Here is a 20,858-nt window from a genome sequence, read left to right as displayed (position 1 = left end):
CCCCCAATCGTGCACAAGGAATTTTGTCCATGCAATGAGTGAAGCAAAGTCTGGCGAAGACGGGAAAATAGATAAGACGTATCGCTCGTTTCCAATTTTCTCTATTGGAATAACTTACAGACGCTACTTGGTGACTGCAACGAGTTATCCGGATTTGGATCCACCTGGCCTCTGATTTGCCAATCTCGGGCACCCACTTCACCTTCGTCTGCGAGCTGTTGTTCCTAGCTGACTTCCATCCTAGACCACTGTTGATAGCAATATACGCATATATTGCTGTGTCCGTTGCATCCTGCCTACACAGCTGTAGACTCGGAACAAGCATTACATCCGTGACTATATACTCCAATAGAGGATACGATGGCCAGTTCCTTTGATTCTTCTTCAGTAATACATACCTCCCAAGTCACAGGTATCACCGCACTGTCCCTGACACAATTGACATCGTGAGCAATGTTGAGTAATCACTAATATATTTTTTGTTTGCGCATCATATAACTTGACTAAGCTCTTCCAAACAGAGAGTCTACTTAACAATTTGTGATATTTAATAATAATTATGCCTGCTTGAGGCCTAGGAGATTGCTAAGTTTGAGCACGCTGACGGTGACTTTGTTTGTAGTACTAGGAGGCAAAACACCTGCTCCCATAATGATCAGGTAATCGGGATCCTCCTCGAAAACGCGCAGATTGCGCGTGTAGGCGCCGGCTTCGGGGGAGTCGTAGGCTACCCAAGCGTCGGGGTCACCGCCACGGCGGTTGATAAAGAGAGGAGCGCTGTTGCTGCTGACGACAATGGTGCCGTTGCAGCCACCGACGGGAGACCAGACGACATTGGGGCTGTTAATAGGGAAGACTCCGCCGTTGGTGCTCTTGATATAGCGGTCGGGAGCATCGGCGAACTTGCGAGGGTCCTTGGCGATGCGGTAGTAGATGGGGAACGAGTAGGGAGTGATAATATCGGCACCGCCCCATTCAAATGTGTACATATAGTCGCCATTGGCTAGCTGGGTGATAAACGGCATGCCGGGGCGGTCGGTATACCTTGGGTAAGTTACGTCAATGACGACGTCTGACCAGTTCTTAAGGTCCTTGGTCGTCTGGTGGGAGATTTCCTGCCCATGCTCGGATGAGCGTTGGTCGGCATAGTACAGAATCAGGTCATCCTCGAAGATACTAGGATGTAAGTCAGTATCTACGCCCAGTAGACCAGTCATCTAGGACGTCGTAGTCTTACAGAATGAATGGTTCCCACACCGGGGTCTCCTCATTGCTAGGAATGGCACGGCCGCCACGCGCAACGTGGGAGAGGAACTCCCAGGTGCGACCCTTGTCCCGCGAAGCATACAGGTCGATTTGGGTTTCGCTGAGATCGGTGGGGATACTGTTCCCAGCCAGGAGAATGGTCCCGACAGGAAAGCCAGCAAAGTCCTGCCGCAGCTCATACAGGAAAGGCTGGTAGCGCAGGCCCCAGTTGTTGACTTGGTCGTGGACCTGGCCGACCTCTTCCCAGGTGAGGCCGCCGTCGAGTGACTCGTAGATGGGAAACCAGACCAGGGGAGGTTCGGGGGAGTAGTTTTCCCAAGTAGCTAGAAGACGGCCGTCGATGAGCTGGACGGTACGAGGATACAGGACGCGAGGGTCAGTGTAGTTGTCGGGTGGCTGGAAGATAAGGTTTCGCTCAAAAGTCTCGAGGGCGGACGCGATGCCGCACGTAAGAGCGCCGACAGCGGCAATGAGGGCGGAACGGATCATCATGTTGGCGACTGCAACTTGACGACCGCCGTAGGTTATTATGAAACGTCTGACGGACGAAGTGGACGGACATAACAGATCCTTTCCGGACTGAGACGATGAGGCCTTTTATATGGTGACACCGGATATTGCATCCCTAGTCGACACTTCCATTCCCCTGGTACCAGATGTGTAATTGTATTGGCGTTATTGACTATACCAAGATGGCGCGATGTGACATGCCCTGGACTAGCAGTGTAGCTCCACCTCGGTTACCTCGGTAGTCATGTGGTGATGACCTGTAATCTTTTTCTCAACTATCGCGATTCTTCCCGACTGGAGAAGAGGTCTAGGAAAAGCCATAGGACAAACAGTCAAGGCCTTGGTGCTGTGTATTGTCAAACGTGTGTCGATGATGAATTTACTGTGACCACTTCTACACATGAGAACTATTGTCACGACGTGATAGAAGCCACGATTGTACACTAGCATAGCAATCATGGACCCTGTTGTTGTGCCTCATTCTATTCGTCACAACTATTGAGTTTGGGTATGCGCACCAAACAAACAGCTCTCTCTAAGAATGACGCAGGAGCTCCACTGAGTTGCTTACACTAGAATAAACAAGACTGGGATTGTGAGGGCCGGTGCAATGTTATATCGAGGTGCATCATCCATTCTCGAAACCCCCAGTTCCCCCAGGTTGTCTGTGGGGTTCGTGCGGGGAAATGGAGTCAGGTACTGGGTGTTTGTGGCTGGGCGCCAGAGATGCGCACCAATTGTATCGGCCAACCGTCTGATCGTGGAGTTAATCCTTGGCTGTGCTAGCTTGTTATTTAATTCTATGAGTTACTAGCCGACACTAACAAAGTCTAGGTCCAAGCTAAGGATTACCACATCTTCTGTTCTAGTCAAGACAAACACTAGATTGTTAAACGCAGAGTGTGCACATTTGCTTTCCATTGGACTCACATCTAGACACACATAGACCTCTGCCAAAGTTGTTCACATAAACTAGAGTCCTTGTAGATGCAACAATTAACAGCCACCCGGCTTGCAATAGAAAGCTCACACTTTGGTTAATGCGTTGCAATCACTTGCTTGATAGGTAGGCGAAATGCCCCAAAGGACTAAAGAGACTATCAGATGAAAAGACAAAATGACGCAATCTCGATACATGTGTTAGAATCATTTTACCCGACTTAATATTTCTTGGGTGATAATTGGTTGTTGGTGCTCAATTCATATGAGTCAACAGGGGGCCATTGGGTGCAGAAGCTATGATGTTCGCTTTTGTTTTTCTTTCTGGGCAGGCCAGCTTAAATCCTGAGAGACGACTAAGCAAAATGGCCACCTAGGAAAGAACTGCAGGAAGAAAACCTACTAAGAGGCTGGGTGAACACTGAAGGGGGGGTTGGGGCTGGGGGGTTGTAAAGTGGCCATACTGTATAAGGTGATAAGAAGTTAGGCCATAATTACATCTTACGTAGCCATACGTCTTATACGTAAGACGCATGGCAACATTCAGTCAAAAGAATACAACATTCCTGTTTGGCTATATGCTAAAAGTCAAGTGACCAACCTGTCATTCAGATAATGGTCGAGTGCATGGCAGGATTTGAACTTGGCGAGGCACTAACTAATGACTGCATAGATTCTCGTATTCCCCCGCTCAACAACTGATATTGCATGCAAGACACCCCTGCGAATGACAGCATGCGGCCATGGCTTCGACGATTTTGGAAATCAAACTCCGATGTTGCGTACGATGAACATATGCCCAAGACACCGATACAGTTGGCAACGCAAGAATTGTCATTTCAGGCAGCGATGTTGGACGGACCTAGCACATGTTGAGATTGAATGCAAGAAGAGACCCAGGGTAATATTCTGTGATAACGGGACGCATAAAGGCTTCGTAGTCCCCGCTTCCCGTTTCTTTTGCGTCGTCTCCCAGAATTCTTCTACATGCGTTGGATTTGTCGTAACCACAAGACGTTTTGCTTTTTCCTGCAACGTTGATAATAAGCATCATAATAATAATCAGCCCTGTCAGCCGCCATGTTGTCTCCTAAGGCCGCGGCGGCCTTCTTCAACCTGTTCCTCCTCGTCTCCGCGGCTCCGAGGAAGCGGCAGTCAGACGGCATTGGGTCATGTACCAATCTCCACATCTTTCTCGGCCGTGGGTGGAATGAACCCTACCCCGGCCGACAACAGCTCCTCTACGACGCAACCTGTAACGGCCTCGCCAGCTGCGACTACGAAGATATCCGGTACGATGCAACCAGCACCGGCTCCGTCGAGTCAGGCCGTGCCTCCGGTATCTCTCAGCTACAGGCGTACACCCAGCGCTGCCCCAATTCCAGGGTCGCTCTAAGCGGGTACAGCCAAGGAGCTAATGTTATAGCGGACATGCTTGCTGATTCCGGACTAAGCCCGAGTGCTGCTCCCGCGAACCAGAGTAAGTGACCCCTTCATAGCACTTTCTTTGAAGGAAGCTTTCAGGTGGAGTGATGTTATATAGTCAGCTAATATTTTCTTGTGAAAAATAGTCTGCGCCGCTCTCCTTTTCGGCGACCCAAACCACGTCCCCAACCAGAGCTACAATGTCGGGGGCGGAGCCGGGTTCTCGGGCAGGTGGCCCCGATCCCAGTCCTCTACCGATAGCTTGAACAATTTCGCTGGGGTCTTGCGTTCGTGGTGTAACGTTGATGACCCCGTCTGCGCGTCTAATTCCGGCCAGGACGGCGGCGAGCTCGCGCACACGAACTACTTCCAGGTCTACACCAACGAAGCCGCATCGTTTATCAGGGAGAAGTGTGTCGGCTCGCAACCGTCGCCAGACCCACCCGGCGGCGGTTCCGTTTGTATTGCTGGCAGGGTCAAAGCTGGCCTAACAGAGAACTACACGGGCCTCTGCAGCTTTGCGTGTAGCTATGGGTACTGCCCAGGCGACCAGTGTGAATGCACAGCCTTTGGTCAGCCGGCACCAAACCCTGGAGGCGATGGGCGGGACGGTTGCCCTGCTGCCGGTTTGGATGAAAGCTACAAGGGGCTTTGCAGCTTCAGCTGTAGCCGAGGCTACTGCCCACCGGGAGCATGCGTTTATTGCTAAGTGGTTGGGGACATAAATGAGCGCTTTTGGGAGTCCGGATATACGGTCATCATAAGGGTGTGCGTCCCGACGTGGTCAGGCATGCATATGTAGCCCGTCAAGTAATCATCTAATCCAGTAATATGCAGTCTATCAAGCAAAGCTTGCTGTTATATGCGCTCTTTGTTTTCTATTCTTTCAAGGTTTTTGGAGGGAAAAGGCGCCCGCCCTGCAAGAAGTATTAATTACGTCACTATCTGAAATTAATTAGAAGGAGGTGGACGAGGCCCAGCCCCTTACAGCTACCCGACTCACTCTACGTAGCAACAGAGCTTATTATCCTCCAGCCTGAAGGGTAAGTAGACCAGGTCTTCAAGCTTTCAGTTCTCTGCAAGGTCATGGTAGGGCCATTCAGGGTCAGCAGGGGGCTTGCGCTGACATTACAACATCTCTACTATATAATACCGTATTATACCTACCTACATACTTCCCTTACCACCACTATGATATGCATCACCATATTAACACTCCACCCTTCAGCTGGCGCTGATGCTACGCTGACACTGACATTTCTCCTCTTCCTGACCTCCCGACAACTATCATGTACCTTTTCACTGTATACCCTCCAGCCGATGTACAAGCATACATTCGCTTCGAGTAGGTACCTTTGCGGGAATCTACTGATTGGACTTCTGTATTCGCACTGTAAATCTGGGCACAGGAAGAGGGCCCAGACGCATCGTAAGGTGCTTCTAGGACCAATACCTGGGGGAATAATGGACTGTAAAGTTAGCTAGATAGGCTGTGCCGGCGCCCTTTGCCACTAGACTGTATATCCTGGCGTCAAACAATACTACTACTATTACTACTACTTCAAGACCACAGAGCTGTCCCCAGCTGCGGTGGATGAAACCTTTCGCAAAGGACTGAAAACAATTATGGCCAGTCCTAGCTATCACTTGAACTTCAAGCTCTCCCATCTTACGTCGGTGGAAAAAGCCGGAATGGCGTCAATTGTTGTGAAGCCTTCACGATAATATGCGGTACTGGCATGCTCCCATTCTATATTGTTAGCTAGACCACAGGAGGTCGGCTGTTTCGCAAACGTCCCACAATGGATGTTCCGATGGTTTCTCCCCTCCTCAGTGTACCTTCTGACTTTAGAGAATTGTTAATCCGAGCCTAATTTGAGAATCCAAGTAATCCTAACAAGATTGTTGGGCCGAATTCCGATGTCATATCACTTCCTAAGCGGTACACTTCTGAATTGGGGTCTGATGGCGCATAAGAAATCCAGCTTCGGGTTGGCTATAAGTGACTTTTGTAATACAGTTGAGCTTGATCTTCTATCGCTATTGGCCGAGGTTGAAGGCTCTTCAGCACAGCAGACCAGGTTTTCTCATTAGGCTGGACTTCTTATGGGAGTGGAGTTGTCACATGAGGGGCGGGGAAGTATACCCATATCGGGCCTTTTCTTGGACGCCAAAGCTGCCATAACCTTGTACTGTTCACTCCAATCTGCAGGTTTGACAGTTCATATGATCTGCAGGACGGGATGTCACCTCATTGCAGGAGACTCCGCACAACTCCGCCCTGAGCCAGCATCTGGGTGTCGTCAAAGACCTTTAGACAATATATTCTACGATTGTGTGTGCAGCTATGATAGATCGAGCCTAGGTTGTGGCGTCGGCGCATAGCAGGTGTTCAGATGCTGGCTAGGAAACGGACCTATTAACCCCGGACAGCTTGCCAGTTTGAGGTATGGCGGCCGACACTAGCAAGACTTTTTCTCCGCCATGGGCTGCATGCCATTTAGAGATACCCAGGACTGCCTGTATGAGTTTTGATCCGGGGAAACTTATGCGGGTAGGCCCGTCTCGGTTGGAGGTACTTCGGCGTTGCTTGTTCTGATATATTAGCTCAGCATTTTGGCTGGTCGGTTGGCCATTTGAAGTGACTCGTGAGAGTCGGCGTCCAGCCGAAGAGTCAGTTATTCATGGACTGCAAGCTTCAAATGGTACAAAAGTGGCTTGTGCTGCCCTTCGACCTCGTTAGGAGATAATCCTAAGCATCCATTGCAGTACTCATTGAGACTTTAGTTCTGATACTGTCATCCGAGATCGCTTCCTAGGTTCATCCAAATGAAGTCAACCACCAACCTGGCTATTGCTAGCCTTTTTATCGGCTTTGTCTATGGACATGGCTACTTGGCCGTTCCTTCCAGCCGTACCAGACTGGGTGCCGAGGCAGGTAGTCCGAGATGTCCTTGGCCGTCATATTTAACTTACAAGAAAAAGGTCGGTATAGATTCTTGTCCCGAGTGCACAATTCGAGAGCCCGTGTCCGCCTGGCCCGACGTCACCGCTGCTACCGTCGGCCGGAGCGGGCCCTGCGGCTACAACGCCCGGGTCGGCGTGGACTACAATCCACCGTCCAACAACTGGGGTAGCACCCCAATAGCAACTTACACCAGTGGCCAGACGGTCGATGTTCAGTGGTGCGTCGATAACAACGGCGACCATGGCGGCATGTTCAGTTACCGCATATGCCAAGATCAGGCCCTGGTAGACCAGTTTATCACCCCGAACTATCTCCCCACCGAGGCCGAGAAGCTGGCCGCTGAAGATTGCTTCCAACGGGGCACCCTGAAATGCACCGATGTTTCGGGTCAAAGCTGTGGTTACAACCCGGACTGTTCCTCGGAAGAGGCTTGCTGGAGGAACGATTGGTTTACCTGTAATGCATTCCAAGCCAGCAGCCGCCGCGCATGCCAGGGCGTTGATAACGCCAGTTTGGGGTCCTGCTACACCTCTATTGCGGGTGGCTACACCGTCACCAAGAAGATCAAGATCCCCAATTATCTCTCAAACCATACTCTTCTGTCATTCCGCTGGAACTCGTTCCAGACAGGACAGGTCTACCTCACATGCGCTGACATCGCTATCGGTGGTGGAGGCAGTAGCCCGCCTGTTTCGACGCGCACAAGCACCGCTGCAGCGACGGCGACCAGCGGTACATGCACCATCGCGAGCAACGTGGCCGTGACTTTTGACGAGATTGTCAAGACGAACCCGGGCCAGACCATCAAGGTTGCGGGCTCGATTACTGCATTGGGCAACTGGAACGTGGCGTCGGCTCCAGCACTATCGTCGGCACAATACACAAGCACCAACAATTTGTGGACTTACACGGTGTCGTTACCGGCGGGCACGGCATTCCAGTACAAGTTTATCAACTTGGCGTCAGACGGCACGGTGACATGGGAAAGTGACCCAAACAGGTCCTATACGGTACCGCGCAGTTGTTTGACAGCTGTGACTATCGGCAGCAGTTGGAAATGACGAGGCTTGAATCAGCAGGGAATATGATGGTGAAGCGCTTTGGTTTTTGGATTCAATCGTTCATGCAGTATGTCCATATTTGTGTGACCTTGTATCTGCTGTGCGTAGTGAGTATCAGCACGATGGAGACATTTATACAATTGTTCTTTCAGTATGGTTCAGCCTAGTTTTGAACGTTCGCTAAAGTGAATGGAGTCTGCCTGCTACCAGTCGTATATACTTTTCACAAGTGTTGCCTAATCATGGCTGCATGATGATGAGGCGAAGTCGTAGCTCGGCAATCACATTAGGCCTCAGCGGGTCGAAGGATCTGTTTCCTGTTCTAGATGGCGAGATCCACGTGCAATCTCGCCCTCGATTAGAAGACTGATGAAACCTATCCATGGCGTTTAGAGGGAGGCCAAAACCTACCACATTTGCCGCAGATCGCCGAATGAGCAATACGGCCAATACACTTTGGCGGCCTCAATCCTTATGAGAAATCTTAGGTCTCAGTGGCTTGTCTGCCTTGCTAGCGTTCAAGGTCCATTCGGTTTAGTGCTTACTCTTCTCTGTCCTGATACGTTCTTGTTCAATGACCTCAGGCAATAGAACCCGATCCATGCAGGCAGCAGCATGCACTGCTCCCCAGCGTCCTGGGCATAGCCAATCCACGACTGTGAGTAAGAGGAGTTGTGCAGATAGGTGAGTCACAGCCACATGAAACCCACTGAACCCTTGCTTGCTGAGGCAACCGACAAAGAGCATTGGAGAGATGCCTAGCACTTCGCTGGTAAATCGGCCATGGGATGATTACCAAGAAGGATTTGATACACTCCACAAGCAGAAAATTTTGATCCATGAGAGTAGATAAATATGTGTCCAGTTTCCTATTGGAATAAGCCTCTTTGGTGTTCAGCATCATCAGTCTCAGTCCCTTCTCATCCACATCCGTCACAATGGCGCCTTCACGCACAACAACAGAGGCCTTGGGCCAAACCATGGTCGACGAATCGACCAAGAAGACCAAAAGTCTTCTCGAGGAGACAGATAACGGCACCACAACGGAAGACGCCAAGAACACAAATGGTGATGTTAGCAACAACGAGACAGAAGACAGCGAGGTATCAGCAGAGGTCGAGCAGAAGAAGAGAGAGGAAAAGACTAAGAAGCCTTTCGCTCCCTTCGGCTCCATCGCATCAACCAAGAACATCTACAAGTCGCCCAAAGATAGCGACGGCAACTGGACGTGGATTGAAAAGTATCCCGAAGACGTCGAGGAGGCAGCCGAGAACGAAGAGACAGAACAGTACGCCGTCGTCGTACGCAACATCAAGAGCAACGACAGCCGCAAGAAGCTCGAGGCACATTCCATTGTTGTACAGAGTCCCTGGCTGAAGAAGGCGCTGGGTGAGATTCTGGACGATTACCCCGGAGTTGCCTGTGAGCTAGAGCGCCTCGAGTTCGGAGCACCTTTCCACCCTTTTGTGCACCGATGGACGGAATTCCGCGAGTACCGCAACAAGAAAGACCTCGATGAAACTCTCAAAGAGCACCTCACGATCCTCCACGACATCTTGCAATATGAAATTGGCAACTCCATCAAGGCATTTGAGGACTATGTTGCCAAGGGCGTCATAACCTTCGAACATCTCTGGATGATCTTTCAGCCTGGCGCCATCATTCTTGCCGCCCACAAAGGGCCTCTGTCAGCATTTGAGCTTGAGGAATCCGAGTACATGGAGAACAGATGCGGGAAATTCCTTCAGCTACGCGCCGATTGCGTCGACTACAGCGGCAAGACTTTTGGGCGTTACCGGGAGAGGATCTCCATCCCCGAGTTCATCGGTACAAAGAAGATCACAGGTCTCGACGCCTCTCCTTTGGCATTCCACCCTGAGAAGGACGCGCTCAGCGCGGCTCTGGTGCGCCGGGGCCAAAAGTTTGAGGAGTTGGCTGGCCACCACTACAAGCAGTACTCAGGGAGCGCCGTCACCTGGGACCGTGAAGGCAACGAGGTTCCCATACAGGTTGAGGGCCGTGTTGTTATTGATATCAACTCCTTCAACCGCTTCAGCCCCTATTATAACACCCGGTACACGAGCGACTGGACAGCCAAGGATATTGAGGCCCTGTATGCGTGGAAACGCCAGCATGGCCTGGGTAATGACGGCAATCTCAAGTTGACGCCAGGTCATCAAATGCTTGCCCGCTCCAGGACACGCGGATACTCGCTCAAGTTGAAGAAATGGTTGGATTTCTACGTCGAGCAAGTTACTGAGATAACCTGGAACACCAACGCCTTCGACAAGCTTGTGCTTCCTGAAGACCAAAAGGAGCTGATCCTCGCCTTCTCTGAGTCTCAACTGGAGGGTTCCACCTTTGACGATGTCATCTCTGGCAAGGGCAAGGGCATCATCTGCCTGCTCTCCGGCCCCCCTGGCGTGGGCAAGACACTGACAGCAGAGGCCGTAGCCGAGAATCTGCGTGTTCCACTGCACACTTTGAGCTCTGGCGATCTCGGATCCGAGCCGTGGGAGCTCGAGAACGGTCTGTCAAAGATCCTGGAGCTGGTTGCGCGGTGGAATGCCATCCTACTTCTGGACGAGTGCGACGTCTTCCTTGAAGCACGTTCAACACACGATCTCGAGCGGAACAAGGTCGTATCGATCTTCCTGCGGACTCTCGAGTATTACGAGGGCATTCTTTTCATGACGACCAATCGCGTTGACAACATCGACCTAGCCTTCCAGTCCCGAATTCACGTTTCTCTTGAGTATCCCGACTTGACACCCGAGTCGCGACGCCAGATTTGGCACAACTTCCTGCGGGAAACGACCCTTGAGAGCGAAATCTCCGATGAGGACATCGCGGAGCTCGCCGAATTGAGGCTCAACGGTCGCCAGATAAAGAACATCCTGAAGACATCGCAGCTGCTTGCTGCAAGGAAGAAGAGTGCGCTGAAGCGCAGTTTTATTGATACTGTGCTCAGTATTGAGAAGAGACGTCCTGCCGCTCCAGCCACTCTATGAAGGTTTCGCCGCAGAAATGCGGGCTGCACGTCTGGGGCCTTGTCGGGGAGTTTTGATATTGCCGGACGATGCTCCGTACTCCTCAGTGAATTCGGGAGGGTTGGAGTTTGAGATGCTATCGCGATCCTTGAGAGCCATAAGTACACATGAATTGACGACCTGTTATTGAACCCTTGAAACTGTGCGAGGCCACAAGTGTAGTCTGCGGATTGCATGTCGTATTAGCTCGCGCCAATATCTCCTTCTACATCTACATAATAGTCCTACCCAAGATCACCTCGCATCGCTTGCACCTGCTGGCCCGCTAGTGTTTCTTTTAGCAACAGCCTATCGGCGGAGCCGGAGACCGATTCCCGCCTCGCCCGATGAATGCAAGCCGGACTTCAATCTCGAGAGCTTGGCGTAAGGGCTGATCGCCATGCTGGGTTTCACGATGCAACATACACACACCTGATCGAGCATTCAAGAGGAATGCATGATGGCAAGAGTTGTCTCTTGTGCGTCTGTTGCCTACTCCCGGTCTCACTTGTAATAGCCAGTGTTCAGATGGAACAAGTGGTGATGGTGGCGGGGTAACGAAACAAGGGGGGGGTGGAGCTTGACGTTAAATGAAAGACGCACATATTACGACACAAAAAGCCGGCGCCTAGCTAAATAATATGTTATGTGTCTTCTCAACCAAACTCCCATCTTTGTAGGGCTTAGTCTGTACAGCTGGATCCAGGCCCAGCGGAGGCGCTCCAGCACAGACATGAGCGCGTCATCGAACCTCCACATCGAGATATGATCACCCTTGAGACAACAGTATGCGATGATTCATTCGCACCCGGCCGCTTTCCTATATGAGCAACCAGCAGCATCACTGCTTGAGTTGAGTGACAATAGGATGAAATCATTGAGCATACACGTCCTCCAATGAACTGCAAACGAATTTCAATCCATGCGGTGAGGCGCACAGGGCTTTTAGACATATGGTGCCCCAGATCCTCATTCATCACGTCCCAGACTTTGACACCTCCCAAAATCTCTCGCCATTACAATACCACCAGACCTTTACAAACACCCGCAGTTATGGACACTATCAAGGTGACAGAGAGACGTTCATTGAAAGTAAAATAATGGATTTACTGACCTCGCTCCAGAACACCATTGCCGAAAACTTTGGCGGGCCAGCCTCGAAGTTGGGAACTCACCAGTTCAGCCTGGAGGAATGTCCCGACTTAACCGGAAAGGTCGCTGTAGTTACCGGAGGTAGCGAAGGCATCGGCTATGGTGTTACTTACACCCTTCTCAAGAACAACATTGCCAAGCTGTATATCCTCTCCGTCTCCAAGGAAGTCGTCGACGGTGCCAAAGATGCCATCTCTAAGGAGCTTGGCGCCGAGAAGGCAGGCCGCACCAAATGGTTCGAGTGCGATATGGGAGATTGGAAGCGCGTCAAGGAGGTTGCAGAGCAGATCAAGAACGACACGGACAGACTCGACATCGTGGTCAACAATGCCGCAAGGGGCATCATGACGTACCAGCTCACGGATTACGGCGTAGACCGTCACATGGCTGTCAACCACATGGGTCACGTCGTACTCACATCACATTTGCTGCCGCTCATCAAGAAGACGGCAGAGAATGGTGATATCGTGAGAATCGCCAACCAGGCCAGTAATGCGCATCAGGCTACACCGAGCGATTGCAAGTTTGAGAGTCTTGAGGAACTTAACCAGGACCTGGGTCCCAATGGACAGTATGGCCGCAGCAAGCTCGCGGGTATCTTGTATGCGCGCTACTTCAACCGTAAGGTAACGCAGAACGGCCATCCGAATGTGTTGATGAACGCGACGCATCCCGGGTTTGTAAGTACAAAGATGAGTAAAGAGGATATCTTCGAGCCGTAAGCCACCACTACTCACCCTTAGTTTGATGGCCCCTTGCTGATTGCTGTAGATATCCCCTTGGAGGCTATGCGATGGCCGTCGGCATGGAGCCTTTCAAAAAGTCTCAATGGGAGGGTGCTGTCTCAATGGTTTATGCTGCAACCACAACCAAGGAGTCGGGCCAATACATTTGCCCGCCCGCAGTACCTGAGCCAGGAAACAAACTAGCTCAGGACGACGCGCTTGGAGACCAGCTCATGGAGTTGACACGGCAGATCATCACAGAGAAGACCAAGGGACAATCAGTTGACAAGGGCTGCCCGATGGATGACCTAGTCCTTCATTAGTGGCACAGCTGCATCACAATTGATTAGTTGTCCGTAGTATTGATATAATAAATCGTCGTGCAATTACAAACCTTGCTGGATATCTATGCTTTCTATCTGTGAAATAATGACCCTTCTTTCCGCTTTTGATCAACGTCGCCTTCTAATCCAAACCCGCATCTAACCTCACTGGGTGACCATACCATGCTCTGTCGGGGGTATCTTTCTCCTGCGTTCAAACCGTTACCCATGCTCTGATTAATAACACCGTATCCAAGCTTCAGCTTCTTCACGTCATCCGGAACGTCGCCTTGGTCTCTATCGGGACCCTCCCAGTGTACCTTATCCAGCGCTGGCCCCCGCGTCGCAGCCACGACACTCGAGAACCGTGTGTTTCTGAGGACGCCCCCGTTTTCCAGAACGGCTAGGGCACCAAGCGCGACCCCGGAGCCTGCTAACAGGATAGCGATAGCGTATACGATCCAAAGGTCCCGCGCATGGTAGCTGTACATGTTAACCATCCGCGACCGCTGGCATGGGTATTCGTAGGCAGAGTGATTGTGCTGGTCGCCGCCCAGCACCAGCCCCCCCGTGTTTTCGTCCGTCTGCGCGGCCCAGACCACGGGGAGGAACTGAGGGGTAGAAAATATAGAGAGTATCAAGTCTTCATAGAACTCCTGCACCATATCTTGGAGATTGAAGACCGGAAAATAGTCATTTCTGGGGTCAAGAAGTTTGGTCTGGATAGCGTCCGTGTTTGCCATTGGGTTGGCGGACTGCTTATTGACCTGCACGGTGCCGTTGAGGAACTTGCGGAGCATGAAGCCCAACGAGTGATAAGCAGCAACGCGACGATATCTCTCGACGTCTTGCGGCAGGACGTAGTTCTCTTTTGGAACTGCCGTGACGTTGTCGGCCGTGCCGTCGTTGGCGTCGAGTCCGGGGATGAAGGTCGTGTTGATGATGGGTGCTAGAAACTTGTGCTTCTTCATGTATGCCGACTGCGTGGCGTCGGTGTAGTTGAAGACGGCGGTGTACTCTGTTTCGTAGTGTTCACACGCAAATATCTTGGGGACGTAGTTCATGTTCTCGTCTTCTTCCTTTCGAGACGCCGGGTGATCGGCGTCTGGCGGCACAACGTGTCCAATCCAGATGACCGGTTCTGTACGGAGAGCCCCCATGTGTTCCGGGTAAGGCGGGTCCATCTTTGGGATACCTCCGATCTCGACATCTTTCATCTGCGTTGTGGAATATTCTCCTCCGCTTGTGAAGGCATAATAAGCAAATGTTCCTTCAGGGAGGAGAATATCGGTGCCGAAGGGCGGCTTGGCCTCGCCGGATTGCTGCGTCAGGTTGGCCGGCTTGGAACCAATCCCCCTGGCTTGTTCGCTACATTTGTAGCCTGGCGCCGTAAAATCAATTTCAAACGTGCAGTTCCACCCTTTCCTGCAGATCTCTATGGACGAGTTTTTTCTCGCCACAACTTCCTGGAGAAAAGCGCCAAGAGTGGCGGTCTGCTGGAAGTTGGGGCTCGGCCCGGTGTAATAGTCAAACCAACCTTCGGGCTCCGAGTCCGCAGGCTTGGTTGAGTTCCATATGGACAATGGCATCTCATACCTACCATCTATCTTGGTGGGTGCCCGCCACTGGTGAGTATCCTCCTTTGCAAAGTTCAGGCTCCGTATGCTGGGACAAGTGCCGTTTTCCAAGATGGTTCGTGGCTCCACGAGAAGCGTATTGGAAGTCAAAATGACAACGAGTGGAGAGAGCCTAGATGTTTCGGTAAACATACTGCTATAAATCCGTCGAGGACGGGAGCTTTTGAGAATGCTTACCAGACAAACAAGGCTAGGGCAGCCGCTGCTTTGGCGCCTTTCAGAAAGTCCCAGGAAAGCAGCGCGATGAAGTTCTCCGTGGCAGCAAACATTGAGTCTAAGGCGGCAATGGTCATGAACCTAGACCTTACAGTTGTCCAGACGCGCTGTTGAAACGCCGATATCACAGCAGCGCCCAAACTGGCCTTCGCCGCGAAGGCAAGGGCCGTCCCATAACGCAACATGCGTACCTGGTCCTCTGCAGGTTTGCCATCGAGGAAATGATAGAAGACGTGATGCCCGATGGCGCAAGCGATGCCGAGGGCAAGCCAGAGATACATGTTCCATGATGCTTGCCAGCTGCAATGGGGCTTTCTGGTGAGAAACGACTTGCTCCTCTCATGAGGCTGCCCTAAGTAGGCCGCCGCGATATATGGGGGTGGCTGAGGTGGCTGTCCATGCTGGTACTGATGTTGCCGTCCCTGCGGCGGTACGCCTGGAGACGCGGAAGAGTACGCGTCATCTACCGGATCTTGCGCGTTATGGAGTAGGCCGGCGCGCGCATCGTGATTGTAAACCGTGCCCGCCGTCAGCTCATCGGGAGAGATGGAGTCTCGGCCACCAAACGCGGGATCAGCGCCGTAATGCGCCGATCCGCCAAGCGAGCTCAGGTCGACCCCATGGTTGTCCATCGGATTAGTCATCGTGTGCGTTGTCTCCGTGACATATACGGTCGGGCCGACCTTCTTGAACGCCGGTGCTGAGGTGAAAGGTACGGGTTTCCGAGTGATGGAGGTTGAGCGACCATGCCACCCCAACGGTGAAGGAGAAACCATGGATGTTGGTTCTTGAGACACTGGCGACACTGCTGACGAGAGCCGATATGGTGGAGGATGCGCTAGTCTGCTGGCAGTGATGGAATCTGCCGAGGGCTTGCGTCACGTTTCGTGGCGCTTTGGTTGGACGATTGGCTGGAATGCTGGCCTTTCTTGATGGCAATGTGTACCTAGACACTCATCAGTTGCTCTTGCATGTGCCACCTGGCAATCGCATTCAGGCAAGATCAGCAAAGCCAAAGAAAAGTTCCCCGCGGCTGGTATCTTCGCATCCGTGTCTGGATCAGGGACCTAGAGAGGCTTCACTATGATTGTGTCGGTCTCTATGTGGATATGGTTGCTGAGTGACAGAATCGCACAGAAACGGCTGTGGCATCCGACCTCCCGCGTTCGGCGGTCCTATCGCCTTTAGCTTTTCCCGCCGTGAAACCGGTTCGTCTCGTCTTTCTCGTCCCAGAGTTTCCGCCGCAAACCCGGTGCGACTATGGGTTCTCTATGTTGGTCGCTACCGGCGTCGGAGCGTCTGCGAATGGCGGGCGAGGAATGGCGACATAAACAGACGCCAGAATTTTTGGATTGCAGAAGTGCTGGCATTGGTTTTTTTGGGGGGGACCAGTGGACCATTATGTATGTTGGTTGAACCCTTGTCAGCGTCCAACCCGTTTTGAAATGATGTTGGTATCAGAGTCTCAATTCGGCACAGGCTGACACGACACCAACAACAAGCGGCACAGCAGAAGTGTATCTTGCGTAGTCCTCTTGATATCGCTCTGCTCACTCCGCTGGCCAATGGCATGACTCCATTGGGCAGCTGAGTGAATGATGCATCATCACATCGTTCGTTCCAGACCTGACTCGCATGCAGGTAAGCACATAATTAGACAGCATATCTGTTGCGCTCGAATAAGGCTCCTCCCTATGCCACGAGGACGGAGCTGAGTCATGAATGAAGCCGTTCAATAGACGCCCTGCTCAATACCACGTCAAACGACAGAAAACACTCTTTTCTGCCGATTATCTGAGTAGTGATCAAACAACCTTGTTTTTAGCAAATAAGTACGATATACGTGCTTGTCAACTTATCGCAGAGAACACTACCTTTCTCCAGACCGCTGCTCACGCTCGAAAATCGATTCCGGATCCTCAAATCTCCTAACTCTCTTAAACCATGCTCCACCGATGTCATTTGTGCCCAGTTTCATCAATCCATCGTACTTGTTCACGTATTCAATGCCATTATAACGTTTCGCAGCGCGTGAGTCGATGAGCCAGGGCTACGCGCCCTGGGGAAGTGGCTCGCGCGATTATGACATGAGTTAAAATATGCCTCAAAAGAGTAATAAACATGGCGTCCTTTCATCGGGCAACCTGCAACTATTTTCCCACGAATTTCCAGTACAACATGGAGTGGCTCCTCGAGCAGTGCCACAAGCGAGCGGAGAGAGCCCTAATCAATAACCAGAAAGTCACAGAATCTCGGACTAGCCTCGCAAGCATCCTCCATACCGGCATCGGCCATTATCTTACCGCGCCATGTCTCAAAAATCCCGACGAGCGACTTGCTGTCATTCTGGCTCGCATCCGTGAGGTTGGAAAAGCTCCCCAGTGCATCTGTGACGGGATTTATAAGCGTTAGTTACTGCCCGGTAATTAAGGGCGTCGTTTTTGTTACATGACAGCATCCGAGTATTCGTCCCAGTCCTCGACAACATCCACGGCGAAATGCCAGCCAGTTTCCTCCGTAACAGAAGCGTCAAGCGCTCCAACTCAAATCAGGTATTGAGTCACCCAGCGACACATCTTATCAAGCGCCTCTTGCCACAGGGTATGAGATTCGTACGAGGGTATATCATCATCATCATCATCATCATTCGTACGAGGGCGTGGTGCGCAAGACTTGAGGTGGTGTGTTAATCTTGACAGATTTGGGGCATTGAAAAAGGTGGTTCACTTGTATAAACCCCATGTTCCTTGGGCATGCGGTTTTGAATCGGACTTTCTGTCATATACCAAGAATAGCAATTTTCTAGGAGGACCTACTGAGGTATCGGGCCAGATGCCAGCGGGTCTGAAAGCGCCCCACTTGACTGGCTAACCAAAGTACGTAATCAAGGGACGATTTTCCTATCAGCCAACCAGGCCAAGCTTATGTCAGCTAAGCTGCAACATCACGTGCTTTGTGACATATGTCAGCCATCTTCAGCCCCTTGCTAGCCATTTGTCTCATTTTCTGTTCATGGGTCGATACCGAACTATCCGGTTAAATATGCCCATCACACGTAGTATGACGTGTAACTCTATTGCCTACTCTCACGAGCTAGAGCACACAGCAGATAAGGTCCTACGAATGAGTGAAGGAAAGCTTGTATTGTAAGAAGAAGAATCCTACGGGTGGAGGAACCCTCGAGCTCGTTCATGTGACACGGCACGTGGTATGGCTGACGGTATCCGCCACACAGACATGAGCCTCCTGCGATACCTACTTTGTCGCGTTATTAGATTCTCATATCCTTGCACATATTGACATCTGATGGGGTATACCTTATGTGTAAGACAGGCTATATCAGGAGCAAGGGCCCTCCGCAGCCCGTCAAATCCCATACGACAATCAATTCATTTTTAGCAGTACACCCACCCCGTAGTCCTCGTTAACCTTTGGCTGTACGTCTTCGATCATGGCGTTCCGCGACGGTAATGTCCCTCTGGCAGGACTGCTCAAGTCCTTTCTTTGGTCCGTTTCAACACCTGGAACAACCATGTTCATGGCTGTAATCGTCGTATGGTACATAAAGTCGTGGTACAGATTGCGACACATTCCTGGTCCACTCCTCAACTCCATCTCGATTGCACCCATGAATTTTATGACCCTTGGCGGGAAACTCAGTTTCAAACTGAAGGACTTGGGTGATAGATACGGTAAGACCGAGCAAGTTGAATAAACAAACTTCACACACCTCATAACATTTTCGCCAGGCCCTTTAGTTCGCGTTGGCCCAAACGAGGTGCTGTTCGGTGATGCCGACAGCTGCCGCATCATCTCGGCGGTCCGTTCAGATTTTGTTAAAGGCCCATGGTACGCCCTGTCCAAGGTTGTTCCAGATCAGGACAGCCTGTTCTCCCTGCGAGACGACCAAGAACGGAAAGAGTTGAAGTCCAAGTTGAGTCCAGGCGTTCGTTTCTCTGGTCGATCCATGTGTTGAATTTGTCTCAATCTGACCGCGTTCATAGTATTCTGGTCGTGAAAATGGCGGTTTCGAACCTGGTGTTGACAGGGTCGTGGCGCAATTCATCAACCTCATTGAGTCCAAATACATATCGACGTCAAACAACTTCTGCCCGATTGAGTTTTCTCACAAGTCTCAATACTTCGCTCTCGATGTCGTGAGCGAGATCTCTTTTGGAGAAGCTTTGGGATTCCTAGCCAAAGACAAGGACTTGTTCGGTTATGTCCAGACGAATGACCAAATATTCCCAGTTCTTGCGATCATGCTGAATATGCCATGGTTAGGTATCATGATGCAACGGTGGCCACTCAACAAGTTGCTACCCTTCGAAAGCGACAAGTTCGGCTTTGGACGCCTGATGGGGTGAGATCACGCAACATTTTCATTCAGGGGCTCGCAGTGCTTACATTCTATAGCATGGCGAAGACCATGGTGGACAAATGTTTGGCTGCAGGTCCAGGTGAAAACCACATGATTCATAGTCACCTGCGCAATGGGGTAACTTACAAGGAACTCCTGGCGGAGATATTTCTCGAACTGTAAGCCGAAACCTACACTAATAGATCGATCTGTTAGGACTGATAACTTTGTACAGGATAGCCGGGTCTGACTCAACGGCAACAGCGATTCGCATGACCATGCTCTGTCTCCTCACCACACCAACAGCTCTGAGCCGTCTCCGTCACGAAATTGCCACCGGAATCTCCAGGGGATTCATCAGTTCCCCAATTCGCGATGCAGAGGCTCGCCAGTTTCCTTACCTGCAAGCTGTTATCAGGGAAGGGCTACGCCTGTATCCGCCGTCTACTGGTCTGAATTACAAGCAGGTCGCCAAGGGCGGTACGAAGCTCTTCGGACAGTTCCTGCCGGAAGGAACACAGCTGGGTGTCAATATACAAAAGATAATGAGATCAAAGGAGACTTTTGGACCAGACGCGGATATCTTCAGACCGGAGCGCTGGCTGGAAGCTGCTGAGGACGGAGAGCGCTTCCGAGAAATGACCGGCGTAGTTGACCTAGCTTTCGGCCACGGGCGGTTTCAATGTCTCGGCAAGACCATTGCAGTCATGGAACTGAACAAGATATTTGTCGAGGTGAGTAGTAGGCATCCTGAAAACGTGCTTACCTTGACCATGGCTAACCACCGACACCTCACAGCTGTTGCGGAGGTTTGACTTTGCCGTCGTCAGACCACAAGAGCCGCTAAGACTTTATGATGCAGCCTTCTGGGTAACAACTGACTTTTGGCTGCGAGTGACTGAGAGAGGAGAGGCCAGGTAGATCTAGGTGACGCCGTGAGTGTCAGTCATAATTGCAAATATACTGGATTGTTGGAACAGCAATTCAGCCCAATTCGCACGCATGAGTCAGTTGCCAGAAGGTCTATATAACTGGCCACTTTCCTACCGGCCAGAACACTTAGATCTTAGAGAATATATGCCTTTACAACCCGTCAAGAACGTTCTTGTTGATGCATCACCCCCATCTATAGTCCTTCCAACAGGATCGTTGATGATGATGCCAAAAGAAAAATGGGCGAAACGTAATGATAAGTAAGGTCACGTTGTATAGCCGCATTAACATGATTTTCTAGTTAATTAGGAACT

General features: G+C 51.2%; 7 protein-coding genes across 7 annotated transcripts; 5 read left to right on the top strand and 2 right to left on the bottom strand.

Moving 5' to 3' along the window:
• Positions 1–557: 557 nt before the first annotated feature.
• On the bottom strand, positions 558–1,758 carry GLRG_06812 (BNR/Asp-box repeat protein; the record flags this gene model as incomplete). Its single annotated transcript, XM_008097352.1, has 2 exons — positions 558–1,176; positions 1,238–1,758. The coding sequence occupies 2 exons, from the start codon at positions 1,756–1,758 to the stop codon at positions 558–560; spliced, it is 1,140 nt and encodes a 379-aa protein (XP_008095543.1).
• Positions 1,759–3,795: 2,037 nt separating this feature from the next.
• Positions 3,796–4,668, top strand: GLRG_06811 (cutinase; the record flags this gene model as incomplete). Its single annotated transcript, XM_008097351.1, has 3 exons — positions 3,796–4,195; positions 4,287–4,597; positions 4,657–4,668. 3 exons carry the CDS (start codon positions 3,796–3,798, stop codon positions 4,666–4,668), a joined length of 723 nt encoding a protein of 240 aa, XP_008095542.1.
• A 2,301-nt stretch (positions 4,669–6,969) lies between these two features.
• Positions 6,970–8,169, top strand: GLRG_06810 (starch binding domain-containing protein; the record flags this gene model as incomplete). The annotated part of the gene is made up of 1 exon (XM_008097350.1): positions 6,970–8,169. The coding sequence occupies one exon, from the start codon at positions 6,970–6,972 to the stop codon at positions 8,167–8,169; it is 1,200 nt and encodes a 399-aa protein (XP_008095541.1).
• A 938-nt stretch (positions 8,170–9,107) lies between these two features.
• GLRG_06809 (ATPase) lies at positions 9,108–11,180 on the top strand (the record flags this gene model as incomplete). Its single annotated transcript, XM_008097349.1, has 1 exon — positions 9,108–11,180. One exon carries the CDS (start codon positions 9,108–9,110, stop codon positions 11,178–11,180), a length of 2,073 nt encoding a protein of 690 aa, XP_008095540.1.
• Positions 11,181–12,251: 1,071 nt separating this feature from the next.
• GLRG_06808 (retinol dehydrogenase 12) lies at positions 12,252–13,398 on the top strand (the record flags this gene model as incomplete). The annotated part of the gene is made up of 3 exons (XM_008097348.1): positions 12,252–12,266; positions 12,323–13,068; positions 13,122–13,398. The coding sequence occupies 3 exons, from the start codon at positions 12,252–12,254 to the stop codon at positions 13,396–13,398; spliced, it is 1,038 nt and encodes a 345-aa protein (XP_008095539.1).
• A 92-nt stretch (positions 13,399–13,490) lies between these two features.
• GLRG_06807 (uncharacterized protein) lies at positions 13,491–15,883 on the bottom strand (the record flags this gene model as incomplete). The annotated part of the gene is made up of 2 exons (XM_008097347.1): positions 13,491–15,147; positions 15,213–15,883. 2 exons carry the CDS (start codon positions 15,881–15,883, stop codon positions 13,491–13,493), a joined length of 2,328 nt encoding a protein of 775 aa, XP_008095538.1.
• A 2,819-nt stretch (positions 15,884–18,702) lies between these two features.
• GLRG_06806 (cytochrome P450) lies at positions 18,703–20,532 on the top strand (the record flags this gene model as incomplete). The annotated part of the gene is made up of 6 exons (XM_008097346.1): positions 18,703–18,943; positions 19,001–19,197; positions 19,256–19,614; positions 19,668–19,790; positions 19,847–20,345; positions 20,410–20,532. The coding sequence occupies 6 exons, from the start codon at positions 18,703–18,705 to the stop codon at positions 20,530–20,532; spliced, it is 1,542 nt and encodes a 513-aa protein (XP_008095537.1).
• Positions 20,533–20,858: the final 326 nt, after the last annotated feature.

This window comes from Colletotrichum graminicola, assembly GCF_000149035.1.
Source record: "Colletotrichum graminicola M1.001 genomic scaffold supercont1.26, whole genome shotgun sequence".
NCBI classification, from domain to species: Eukaryota; Fungi; Ascomycota; class Sordariomycetes; order Glomerellales; family Glomerellaceae; genus Colletotrichum; species Colletotrichum graminicola.
This window is presented reverse-complemented; position numbering and strand designations above follow the sequence as displayed.